Genomic DNA, 13,621 nt, shown 5'->3' with positions numbered 1-13,621 from the left:
CCACTGTTCTCAGGCTCCACTGTTCTCAGGCTCCAACGCTCTCAGGCTCCAACGTTCTCAGGCTCCACCGCTCTCAGGCCCCACCGCTCTCAGGCCCCACCACTCTCAGGCCCCACCGTTCTCAGGCTTCAACGCTCTAAGGCTCCAACGTTCTCAGGCTCCAACGCTCTCAGGCCCCACTGCTCTCAATGCTCTACCGTTCTCAGGCCCCACCCCTCTCAATGCTCTACCGTTCGCAGGCCCCACCCCTCTCAGGCTCCATGTTCTCAGGCTCCACTGTTCTCAGGCTCCAACGTTCTCAGGCTCCAACGTTCTCAGGCTCCACTGTTCTCAGGCTCCAACATTCTCAGGCTCCAAGTTCTCAGGCCCAATGCTCTCAATGCTCCACCGTTCTCAGGCCCCACCCCTCTCAGGCTCCAACGTTCTCAGGCTCCAACGTTCTCAGGCTCCACTGTTCTCAGGCTCCAACACTCTCAGGCTCCACCGTTCTCAGGCTCCACTGTTCTCAGGCTCCAACGTTCTCAGGCTCCACCGTTCTCAGGCTCCAACGTTCTCAGGCTCCAACGTTCTGAGGCTCCAACGTTCTCAGGCTCCACTGTTCTCAGGCTCCACTGTTATCAGGCTTCAACGTTCTCAGGCTCCAACGTTCTCAGGCTCCAACGTTCTCAGGCTCCAACGTTCTCAGGCTCCAACGTTCTCAGGCTCCACCATTCTCAGGCTCCACCGTTCTCAGGCTCCACCGTTCTCAGGCTCCACCGTTCTCAGGCTCCAACGTTCTCAGGCTCCAACGTTCTCAGGCCCCACCGCTCTCAGGCTCCAACGTTCTCAGCCTCCAACGCTCTCAGGCTCCAACGCTCTCAGGCTCCAACGTTCTCAGGCTCCAACGTTCTCAGGCTCCAACGCTCTCAGGCTCCAACGCTCTCAGGCTCCACCGTTCTCAGGCTCCTCTGTTCTCAGGCTCCACCGTTCTCAGGCTCCACCGCTCTCAGGCCCCACCGTTCTCAGGCTCCAACGTTCTCAGGCTCCACCGTTCTCAGGCTCCACCGTTCTCAGGCTCCAACGTTCTCAGACTCCAACGTTCTCAGGCCCCATTGTTCTCAGGCTCCAACGCTCTCAGGCTCCAACGTTCTCAGGCTCCAACGTTCTGAGGCTCCAACGTTCTCAGGCTCCACTGTTCTCAGGCTCCACTGTTATCAGGCTTCAACGTTCTCAGGCTCCAACGTTCTCAGGCTCCAACGTTCTCAGGTTCCAACATTCTCAGGCTCCACCATTCTCAGGCTCCACCGTTCTCAGGCTCCACCGTTCTCAGGCTCCACTGTTCTCAGGCTCCAACGTTCTCAGGCTCCAACGTTCTCAGGCCCCACCGCTCTCAGGCTCCAACGTTCTCAGCCTCCAACGCTCTCAGGCTCCAACGCTCTCAGGCTCCAACGCTCTCAGGCTCCAACGTTCTCAGGCTCCAACGTTCTCAGGCTCCAACGTTCTCAGGCTCCAACGTTCTCAGGCTCCACCGTTCTCAGGCTCCTCTGTTCTCAGGCTCCACCGTTCTCAGGCTCCACCGCTCTCAGGCCCCACCGTTCTCAGGCTCCAACGTTCTCAGGCTCCACCGTTCTCAGGCTCCACCGTTCTCAGGCTCCAACGTTCTCAGACTCCAACGTTCTCAGGCCCCATTGTTCTCAGGCTCCAACGCTCTCAGGCTCCAACGTTCTCAGGCTCCAATGTTCTCAGGCTCCAACGTTCTCAGGCCCCACCGTTCTCAGGCTCCACCGTTCTCAGGCTCCGATGCTCTCAGGCTCCACCGTTCTCAGGCTCCAACGCTCTCAGGCTCCACCGTTCTCAGGCTCCAACGCTCTCAGGCTCCACCGTTCTCGGGCTCCATCATTCTCAGGCTCCACCGTTCTCAGGCTCCAACGCTCTCAAGCTCCACCGTTCTCAGGCTCCAACGTTCTCAGGCCCCACCGTTCTCAGGCTCCACCGTTCTCAGGCTCCACCGTTCTCAGGCTCCAACGCTTTCAGGCTCCACTGTTCTCCGGCACCAACGTTCTCAGGCTCCACCGTTCTCAGGCTCCAACGCTCTCAGGCTCCAACGCACTCAGGCTCCAACGTTCTCAGGCTTCAACTCTCTCAGGCTCCAACGTTCTCAGTCCTTTTCTGGTTGCCAAACACCCAACCCTATCCCTGATCCCTCTCCCCAATCCCACCCTAAAACACAAACTGCATTGAGAAGTTGTATATTGTAGATTGCAGGGGCATGAAGCAAAATGAGACTTGGAAATTATCCTTCGCACACCTGAAAATGTATTGCTCCCCCACACAGACACCTGAACACAGGTGCAAAGGTGTCTGTGTGGGGGTTTACTGCAATCCATAACTTGTCTGAATACAGGAATGTATAGAGTTGATGATAGACATACAGAGCAACTTCATTCCCCTCCAAGTCTCAGACCCTGCAACCTAAACACATTATGGTCCTGTGCTGCTGAGGCCAGTTATTTGCTTTTTCTCCGCTGCTATGTGAGACCTCACACAACCAGAGAGACTCGTGCTTTCCAGCCGAGATGCATCATGGACCATTGGAGGAGATGAGACGAGTATGATTGTTTTGTGGGAAGCATGACACCCGTCAAAGTGCTTTTCACACTTTAACAGCTTTCTTCCTACCTCCATTTCCTCCTCCGTTTTTAGTATGTCCTAATTATTCATGGCTGATGCTGTTGCTCAGTGTTGTGCCTTCTGACCTGATCCTTGCGCACACCTTATCTTAGATGTTTGTCTTAGGTTTGTTGGTACGAAACAAAAGTCACCATCCTCTTGCAAACCAGTGGCTTCAGCGCTGAAACCGGTCCCAGCAACTACCTGCTGGTCCTGAAGATTCTGATGGCTAATCCCCCAGCAGAGACAAGTAAAGAACTCCACTTATGATCTCCCAGCATTTCAGAGCTCACCTATTCAGACTGGTAGCAACAGTGGGCTGAAGCCCTACACCATCTGCGTGATGAAAGCCAGGCTTCTCCCAGTCAGATCTGGACTCAACTGAGCCATCTCTGCAACATTCATCCACTCAGACAGCCACACAACAGGTTGGCCTGCGTCCTTGTCAGTGACAGCGCATAATCTAAACCTGGCTTCATGAACGGTTCCACTGAAGAGATGGAAAGAAGAGTCACAGACACTCTAAAATCTGCACATCACAGGAAATGCATTTATACTGAGGCAGTATTAACACAATCAATGATGGAAAACTGGATGTCCAAATATGAGAGTGAATTTTCACATTTCTGCTTCTGAGTTGAAAATGCTCAGCATCAACAAGCGTGTAGAGTTCCCTAATTTGGCTGAAAAGTTAACTAATTCTGATAATAGCAGATTAAATAAAAGCGTGTTTCAGCTGATTAATGAGGCATTTCTAACAGGGATGGTAGACTGAATGGTAGCTGAGAAGGTTCCCAGTCCAAGCAGCCGATCCAGCTTCAAATCCCAGATAAATACCACTGAACACCTCCCTGATGAACGTTCTGACATATTAACTTTAACTCCCTGCATCCAGATATTGCTCAGAAAGCCAACCCTAAAATGTCCATATATCACATTTGTTTTTGATGAACTCGCTGAGATGAAGATTGTTTTCTCTGCAGAGCTGCATCCTACACGTAACAGAGAGAGCTATAGAGAAACTCACCACTTCTGTGTTGGTGATTTTGGCCAGCAGGTCCGTCAGACTGTCCCCCCACTGTGAGTGGTCAGCTGAATCCAGCTGCAGGCCACAGATTGCAGCCCCCACACTTCCTGTGGCAATCATGGAGGGAGGGTACATGGCGAATCGGAAATCTGGAACAAAATTCAGCTCAATTACATTTTCATTTGAAACATCTATTACCAAATACAGAAAATGTTTGCGGAGAAAATCAAAAACAAAATGTAGGTAACTAATTATTTTTTGGCTCTGAACAAAATATAAGCTGTTTGGAATTTGACTAAATTAACTAATTTTAATATTTGATAAGCTGAAAGAACAGTTAGTTGCTATGGTCCCTGCAACCCAAACATTTCTATGTGAAGGATAAAGAGTGAGTGTGCTGGTAAAACCAGTAGAGCATATGAAGTGATAGAGAGTAAAGATGATTTTCATGAACAGAATAGACTGGAAAATGGATCCGACATGGAGCAATATTTAAACTGGGAAGGTTCTGATCGCTCCGAAGCTTCTAGAGCTTTTAGAGGCTCGGAGGTAAAGGAGTAACACTAGCAAACAAATCCACAGGAAGACACTGAAACATATAATACTACAAAGGAACCAGAATGATCCAACTCAAGATCCAACAGAATAGGACTTTCATGTTTGGCAGGTATTATTACCCCAAATTAGTTTGACCATTTCAACATATTTAATCTTTGATTTCCAGTTAAATAATTTAAGTTTTATTCAAATTCAATGTTAGCTTCTAATCTCTGAGATAGTCTTCGGAAAAGTCATTAACTGTTTACAACCTGGATTCACCTGGTTTTTCTTTTTTTAAGTTGTACTCTAGTCACAAAAACTATACAGATCCAGTGCATCCCACCATGAAACAATATGATGTAGAAATTTAGCAGTCAGCTAATAAATGCTCTCGTTCTGAGCGCCGTGCTCTCTAATGACCAGAGGGCTGGATAATGAGGCTTCACTTGGCTTGTAAAGGAGCTGAAAAGCAACCACCCTCACCCGCTCTCCAGTCCAGTCCCCCTTTTCCCCAGCCCGGCCCCTTTTCTTCCATCTCCTGAGTAAATCGTGTGCTTGCTGAAAAAAGCTCCATAGCACTTGGAAAAGAAGGAATAAAGAAGCTCAGTGCTGTTGCCAACACGCACTGCTGTAGGTCCTTTTTCCACGTGTGGTCACAGACGTGCGTCTCAAAGACCAATAACCTTGTTAGCTTCCCTCACTGTCATTCATAATGCAAATGAGACAGCTTGTGAACGGGCCAGGAGCCCGAAAAGGCAAGGCAACTGGCATACAGCGAGGGGGAGAGCGAGGGTGACAGACAGAGGGAGACTTCTCCATTCTCTTTGTATGTCTTGCTCAACTTCTACCTTTCTTTTTGGATAACACATGCCCCACTCTTTGTTGCTACAACAGGCAGCGTCTTGCACTGGCGGCCCTCCTATCTGTTAGCATATTAATGGAGTCGGGCCTGTGAGAGCGAAGGCAGAAGAGTGTGACTCCATTGTCCAGAGTCATCACCTCATTTCACCCAATTGAGTGACACAGCATTCCTCCTCTCTGCGCCGATACCCAAAATTCAACGAGACACGCCGGACAAAGACAGAGGCTGAGAGAGGGGGGCTGACAGGAGGAGGAAGACGAAGATGGGCCTGATAGACAGTGTGACGACAAGGCAAGGAAGAGAAAACAGGGTATACGTGGTGGGCAAAGTGAGAGGCAAAAAGGGGTTGACATCTCTGCTGCACATCACCCTCCAGTCTGTGTCCAGACCTTTGTAAGGTTTAGAAAGAAGAAATGAGTCGCGCTCCAGAGACTCCCGTCCTCTTTCTGTGGTCCTGGGGCACCTATGGACAAGGGGAGTGGGCAGTGGGGCCCTGGAAGCAGCTTGCTCATTGATATATTGCCATACTCAGTTGCAAAGCAAATGGCGTGCGACACCCCTCCTTCACTTTTTTATATGTGGACTCAAACCGTAATCGGCCCTTTGATAGCTGCAAAGGCAGACCTTTTTCTGCCTTTTTAACATGCACAGCCATGCCCTTTCTCATCTTGTGGGCTCAGTGTTGACAAATAAATGAACTTATTGTACAGCCTGTGTTAGTTGCTGCGCCTTTTCCAAGGGTCGATTTATTAAAGGCTACCTCGAGCCAAGAGGACGTGGCACAAAAAGCCCCCAGCATTACATCACCACTCTAAGAACAACTTTCTACAGAAGGGTGAGAGTACAAAAGGATACACGGATTCACTGTAAGTCTGCAGTGAGGAATGACTGAAAGGCAAGGCGACAGACACCCTGCAGACACATGCATGGAACAATGCTCGCAGTGCCACACACACACACACACACACACACACACACACACACACACACACACCAGTTTTGTGTGGTGCCGAATGGCAGGCAGTGGGCAACAAGCTGATTTTTCACACTCAAGACAAGACAGGTCTGTAGCAGAACAAGGACGTGCGCGTGCAGCCGACACGGGCTGACACTTGGGCACAGTGGTTCCTGCATGTGGGGGGAAGAATGGCCGTATTTTAGGAGGCCCTCATTGATATTCATGCTGAGGATAAACAGCGTAGGTAGCTGAGTGGGGACGCCTGCGATGGAAAGCTCCCTGTGAGCAGCGGCTGGCTAGCCTGGCCTGTGTGCCTCTCACCCCCTTCAATGGTCCTTTCTCCTGCCTTTGCCCCCTTGCCTTCATTTCTCCATGTTCCTGGCCCATGAAACTTCATCCCAAGACCTCCAGTCACACAGTCTGTTGCCCTACATGGCACCCTCCTTCTGGGTGGCTATGATGCACAGTGTGCATTTGAAAAATATAAATGAATTGAAGTCATAAGGTTGAACAAGAGCCAAAAGCACAGAAAAAATCTCAGTCTTGTAAATCAGGTTCTTGTATTCTAGGCAACATGTATTGAACTTATTTACTAAAGAAGCAGCCAGGCCCGTTGACCTGTTAGGGTTAAAAACTGAGAATTCTGGGAATGGTGTGACACTTTGTTTCACCACTAATGCAACTCGGGCTGGTAGTGAAAATGTCTTGGGTGGAGAGCAGCTGTCCAGACGCTGCATCAGCTGCCACAGCTTCAGTCACACAAACAACATAAGGCCTTTTACCTGGCCTTTCAACTATTACTTTTGCACCAGGCTGTGACTCTGGAGATAAAAAAGGAAACTCCGGAGCATTTGCTAGAAAACAGAATCCCTCCTTATTTATGGCATCCTGCAACAGCTTTCTTCATTCCATTTCATCATCAATCTCTCCTGCCACAGCTGCAACTTTAAGGTAGGAGATCAGAGTTGAGGGGCATGCAGGTTCAGAGGGAGGAAAACTCACATTTTTACTTTGAATCAGAGAAAAATATCAAACCTCTAAACACACGTTTATCGGTCAGCCCTCATTTTATGAAAACTTTGGAGCCAAATGTACATTTTTAAACTGGCTTTAAATAAATTTCACTCTAGTCCTAAGCCAAGGGAGGACAAAGTGTTTTTGTCTAAACATAAATTATTATCGATCCAATTTAAAAAATGGGATCTTTAGACACTTTGTTAGAACCTACCTGCCTACAGTTAAACCCAAAATTACTTACATGCTTTTTCTGACTGGAGGTAATATTAACATTTTGGAGTGACCCAGTGAGAGTCCAGATTTGAACCTGGTGAAGAATCTCTGGATGGAGCTAAAGAATAGGGTGGTTGTAAAGAAACCTTCCAACTGGGACTTGGAGCTCATCACCAAAGATGAATCATCAGAACACCAGAGGAAACCAGAAAAGCTGTTAGAGGAAGGGCTTGATTGCTGTAATGAAAATAACAATTGTTCGATTTGCATTTCTTGTAAGATGTACAAAAACAGATAAATAATGTATTTCTTTTCATGTTATCTACAGGGTGTGAATAATTTTTGGCTCAACTGTAAACGTCGGTAAAAAATGTGAATGCCAAGAATAAATTGACTTGAATGAAACAACATCTCAGCAACAACAGCCGGATTCTCAGTGAAAAAAAGCAGAATCAATAGGAAATGTTGGCTCCACAGGAACACAAAGACTAACTGGTGATAAATCTCCAGGTTAAAACAGGAAACCCTCAGTTTACAAGTAAGATTGTTTGTGGTTAACATGAACTCCAGCATAGCCACAGATATCTAAAAGAGGTCTCTGGTGGGATGATGGTAACGTCTCTTTGTATCTCCATCCTTAGCCGGGCCAGACACGATTCCCTCACGTCAGTGGAGCCCGTGGAGAAATGATAGTTTGTTTAGGTTCTGACTCACCAAGCACGTATGGACTTTTAAGTAAACAAACGCTGCTAAAGTCTTTTTTTTATTGACTACATCTGAGATGAATCATCTGTCTCTTTAATGGTGAGCGGAGCTACTTTCTGAAAGGAGGCACCAAGGAGAACTGGTCCTCTGGAGAAGAGAGACCTTTAGCTTTGCACCTCAACGTTCTGCTGGCATTCAAGCCCAACTTTCTATTATTGGACAGGTGATAATCTTGTAGCCAGGGCCGTTCCTGCATGAATGAGCCCTGGCTCAGGATATTTAACTCACTGGCCACTTTATTATGTACACCTTGCTAGAACCATTTTGGACCAGTGGACATTTTGTAACATGGAGCATTATCCTGCTGGAAGTTCTCTTCAGAAGATGTTTCCACTGTGGTCATACAGGGATGGAGATGGTCAACAACACTCAGGTGGGCTGTGGGATTTTCTGGCCATCTCCCTTAACTGACATGCTGATTCTGATTCTGATAAGTGACTCGTAATGAAAGGATCCCTGGGCAAGGGCCATATTGCTCATATGAAAAGCTGATCAGTCTATACTTCCAACAGAAAAGGGTTCTAATATTCTGCACTTTTTATCAAAAACATGTAGTAGGTGGAAAGCTTAACATTTTCACACAGTGCATTACAAAACTGAGATGTGATAAAAGAGTTTTAAAACAAGAAGACAACATGAGTTCATGCAGACCTGAATCATTACTTCTCAAACACTGCAAAGACACAAATACCAGAAACCGTAATTATAAACCTTTCTGAAGGTAAAAGAATGAAAAATCTGTCGTTGTTTTAGATCCCAGTTTATTGCTAAATCTTCATTTTGTCCTTCAAGAACAACTGACCTGTTTCTGGACAGCACTGCCATTACTATGAGGGCTGCTAGATCCTGCCTTTAATGCTGTATAATCCCTGCCAATATGGTAAGAAGACAGAGCTCAATAACCCAAGCAGACAAGTTGGGGTGCATCTGTCTGCCCCATGCCCCCCATCCATTCTCCCACTTTAGCTCTACTGAATAACAATAGAAGAGGAAGCTCTGAGTGCTTGGTCTCTGTGTGCAGGAATGGAGGTCCATAATCTCCCTTAATGAGCTTGTTTCTGGGCTATTATTGGGGGGCATGCCTGAGGGAAACGCTGGTGTTTCCTATCAAAAGACCCTGCACCGCCGCCCCTCACATGGCTCTGCATATGAAATGTGAGGGCCGAGCCTTTTTTCTCCTTTCTCCCAGTCTCTAGCAGAGTCCATTTGCATAGCCCTGAATTTACCGTCCACTGTTTTTAATTAATACAGAACCAGTCCGTGCCACCCGACAGAATCCCACTGAGTTTCCCGAATGGAACTATTTCATCAAAAGCAAGGAGCTATTAGGAAACGAGGCATTATTCTCTGCTCCTCCTGCTTGTTTCCTTATAACAAAAAGCCAGGAGTTTATGAATGATTTATTTTTCAGTACAACAGGAGTTGATAGTACAGGCTTGACATAGGAAGGCCACAGGTGACCTGTTGTCAACTGCTTCGCAAATGTAAATCTCCTGATTATCTCGTCCTCCTGGTACGTCTTCACCTTCTCAACCCTGTTCAGAGGATTTCTCAGGAGCATTCTCACTAGATAAACCAAAGATTTATGGTTGGAGATGTCCTGCAGAAGGAGGTTTTGAATTCCCAGAGATCTTCAGATGCACCAAACTGTTGACTCACTCGTGCGCTCTCTTTCTCTGTTTTGACCTCACATTCTATTTGCTTGGAGATGAGGCGCTGATCCAGAGGCTAATGTCAGGAGGATGACACCAGGAAGAGTCGTAAATTTCATTCCAGAGCTTCATTGAAGCAATTAGGAACAAAGTGCATGCAGAGTCTTTCACAATGAAGCTTTGGGATCGACACATTGCCATTCCTCGCATATATTCACTGACACAAATAACGGGGGAGAGATGAGAAAGAAAACAAGAGAAACAGAGATGGAGCATTTCTTCTTTCAAGCTTTGTAAAGAGGAGCCTTATCTCCAAACTCATCTTATCTGCCACCACCTCCACTACATACATGCTAACATCCACAGGGAAATGGCAGCACAAGGAGTTGCTCCTATGGGAGCTAACATTCCTCTTTCAGGCCTTCAGAAAATAAAGCTGCTACTGAGGAGGTCACAGAGAAAATGATGAAGATGGGATTGTGAGATGACTTTTTTCATGTCTGTTCGTGTTTGAGCTAGATTAGGTAAAAACACCACAGCTTCAGTTATGTGTTGCTACTGCAGATACTGAATAATAATACTGCATGAAAACTGCATGCAAAAGCTTTACACCAGACCTACATTCACCCAGTCACACTCACAAACCCACACATTCATGCAACAGATACACACATCATTTGGCAACTAAGAGTTAACTGCCTTGCCCAGGGACACGTCGACAGGAGGAAGTTGAAATTGAACCAACACATTTCAGAATGAAAGAATACTACTCTTCCCACTGAGCCACAGTCACTCAAGAAGGAAGAAGAAAAGGAGGAAAAGGAAATGAAAACATGACAAGTTTAAAACTAGCAGCATAAAAACTGCACCTTAACCTCACAATCCCATCATGTTAAAGACCCCCCCCCCCATGCCCCTCCCAGCACTGGCTGAATGATGTTGAAATGAAAACCCACCTGAGGAACTGAATGACAATAGGACAATGGTCTGATTGACTCTAACTCTGTTTGTTCCTTTTTTCATTTATGTGAGACACGGAGACGTTCGTCAGCTACTTTAATGCGCTTTGAAGAGTTATCGGATGCTCTAGGACTTCCTGATCCTTTTCTAAAATAGAAATGAGTTACAAACAGGCTTGAAAAAGATGGATACTTTTTCATCATATGTAAATTTATGGCTACAGGTCAGGAAAAGGCAACGAAAGACAAGAATGCACAGATCAGAACCAGCCTGAGGCATAAGAAAACTGCAACTGCTTAAGGCCCCCTAATGTCTGGTCCTACCTGCTTAGCTCACCAGGGAAGTGCTCTTGGAGCGCTGAGCAGGTAGCACCGCTTAATGAATGCAGCAGTTGTATAAATACGAAAAGAAACCTTCATAGCCTGAAAAAAATATAAAATAGTTAGGGATACTCCTTTTATACTCAATCATGAGACTCACCTGTTTCTAATTAACCTGTTCACCTGTGGAATGTTCCAAGCAGGTGTTTTTGAACATGCCTCAACATTCTTCTTGTTGCCCCTGTCCCAGCTTTGTTGGAACGTGTTGCAAGCATCAAATTCAAAATGTGTGAAAATTTGTAAAGAAAATCTCTAAAGTTGATCAGTTTGAACATTAAATATCTTGTCTTTATAGTGGATTCAGTTGCATACAAGTTGAAGAGGATTAGCAGATCATTGTGTTCTGCTTTTATTTAACTTCATTGGGACTGGGGTTGTAGTTAGCATCAAAACAATGAGCAAATCCTGCTTCATTTTCCACTTGAGCATAGAAATACCCAACTTAGATGTGACTACATTTCTAGATCCGTGAGCAGTTGAAAGCAGCATAATAATGGTAGTATTAGCATTAACTGGGCCCCAAATGAAATTCTGCTTAGGGCCTCATGCAACCTTGGACCAGCCCTGGCACAAATGAAGCTGTTCTGAAACCCCTGTGAAACATTTTGGCTTAGCTAGACACTAGCAAATGAACCAAAGGGAAAAAACTAAAAATAACATGGGTTTGGACTCTGTATGGACTCTTTAAGCTCCCACTCTGAAAAACACCTGTTGAAAGGACATTGGTTTTTTGGAACATTTGCTCTTCTTGTGTCATACCTGTGGCACAAAGGGCAATGAAGGTCTGGACATGCTTCCGTATAAGTGCCAGCTTATCCTCAGGCAGTGGCAGCCTCCTCACAATGTGCTCAATGAAGTCGTTTGGCGTTACTGCGGCCAAGTTCCACTTCAACTTCCCCAAAACCACCAGTTCCCATTCCTGCAGTGGGAGGGCGAAGAGAGCAGATAGAAATGATTGAGAATAGATCTGGTGACAGAAAAAGTTCTATACATGTTCTCAAACCTGCTACAGATAACTGCAAGGCTTCGGAGTCTGACCCAGAGCAGTGGCGAACATGTAGAGGTTAAACATTGTTGCCTTTAAGACAGCCTTTGATTGGCTGGGGCTGGATCAGCCAAACACCAGCAGTGCCACTAAGCCAGGTGACCTCACACCACTGTCTCCATCTCGCCTGTCTGTCTGGCATCCTGGGACTTTCCTAAAGAGGCCTGTCAGAGGTTCCGCTGTGTGAGTGTGCAGTGGGATGAGTGTGAACGATGAATTTCTTTGGTAAAACCAAACTAGAATTTTTCTTCAATCTCTTATAGTAAGAATGTTTAAAATGATGACGTATAACTCCCTGCAGGATGCTGTCCCATTAACACAGATCTTAAAACCTTTGCAATCTGGATCTTTATGGTGACTTATGTGTGTGTGTGTGTGTGGGGGAGGAACATTTAAACTGACGAAATAATGTATTTTCATCTTTAACAATGCAAATAAAAACCAGAATTCTCTCAAAAGCCTCTAAGAATACTTGCAACATATACTCTATGCTGACAGAGAGGCAGGCAGGCACCCACTTCCTTCTGCTTCTGCCTTCCTCTGGTCACACCTTCTTTGCAAGATTCTGGTTCCTTTACAAGAAATAGTTACTAAAGATGAGCACCAAAAATGATCACATGCCCTGAGCAGCTGATCTCTTGCTTCCTGTATGTGCATGTCAGCCAAACTGCTGCCTTATACAGAAACCCAGAGCGGAGGCCTCACCAATCAGTTCAAGGACTGAGGACTGCCTTTACCTTAAGAACAAGGGCAGAATTCTGTGCTGTTTTGGATCAGGCTGCAGCTCCATTTCAATGCACATTATAACACATTTAAAGACCAATATTAAATGAAGACAAAAACAGATTAAATGTGACACTATAAAACATTTCAGAAAATTATCAGAAACCAGCAAAACCAAAAGCAGCTCCTGAGGAAATTGAACAGCCTGCAGCGGACAGAGTCAGGCAGCGCAGCAGGCCCACAACCATTAGCCTCGTCTTTCACAATATGGGTGGGATTGGCTTTAGTGTCTCCCCAGGAATGTTTATGTAGCACCACAGAGCAGTTTGGAAACCCGTATTAGATATGAAACTGAGCTAATTACTTAACGTGTCCCATTGAAGACAGATGTTAATGGGCCAACGTGTCCTCACCAACAAGCTGGACCCACAAACCTCATTAAATCCAAGTTCTCCCCAGAATACATGACCAGAATCTACAACCATGCAAATATGTGTGAATGATGACATAATATGTTAAACGTATGCATCTCTGGTTATTCTGGGAGGAGAGCTAAACTGTAAAAGGCACTTGAATGTGTGTGTGTCCCTCTCTGGCTGACAGGAACACAGTCTCAACTTGGCTGCAGTTCAGCTGACCTCGTTGATCTGCGTAAATATCTGCCACTAGATGGCGATATAGACCGTCTTACAGACTGCCTGGGTACAGTAGACAGCCTGTAGGGTCTTGTACAGTATAAATAACCCTTGTGGAATAATACACTGCGGCATATCGGGTTTTCATGCACTTCAAATCAAGAAGCAGTGCAGTGTGCAGAGAGGTGCGCAGAC

General features: G+C 46.1%; 1 protein-coding gene across 2 annotated transcripts in view; it reads right to left on the bottom strand.

Annotated features, from left to right (window-relative positions):
- ccnd2a (cyclin D2, a) overlaps positions 1-13,621 on the bottom strand; it is a 99,904-nt gene that overhangs the window by 7,796 nt on the left and 78,487 nt on the right. For both annotated transcript variants that reach the window (XM_047381902.1, XM_047381893.1), the window contains exons 3-4: positions 11,783-11,942; positions 3,677-3,825 (exon numbers count right to left, since the gene is read on the bottom strand). In XM_047381902.1, the coding sequence (XP_047237858.1) occupies positions 3,677-3,825; positions 11,783-11,942 (309 nt within the window). The remainder of the gene's footprint in view (positions 1-3,676; positions 3,826-11,782; positions 11,943-13,621) is intronic.

The sequence above is a fragment of the Girardinichthys multiradiatus genome, chromosome 2 (genome assembly GCF_021462225.1).
Source record: "Girardinichthys multiradiatus isolate DD_20200921_A chromosome 2, DD_fGirMul_XY1, whole genome shotgun sequence".
In the NCBI taxonomy this organism is placed as follows: domain Eukaryota; kingdom Metazoa; phylum Chordata; class Actinopteri; order Cyprinodontiformes; family Goodeidae; genus Girardinichthys; species Girardinichthys multiradiatus.
This window is presented reverse-complemented; position numbering and strand designations above follow the sequence as displayed.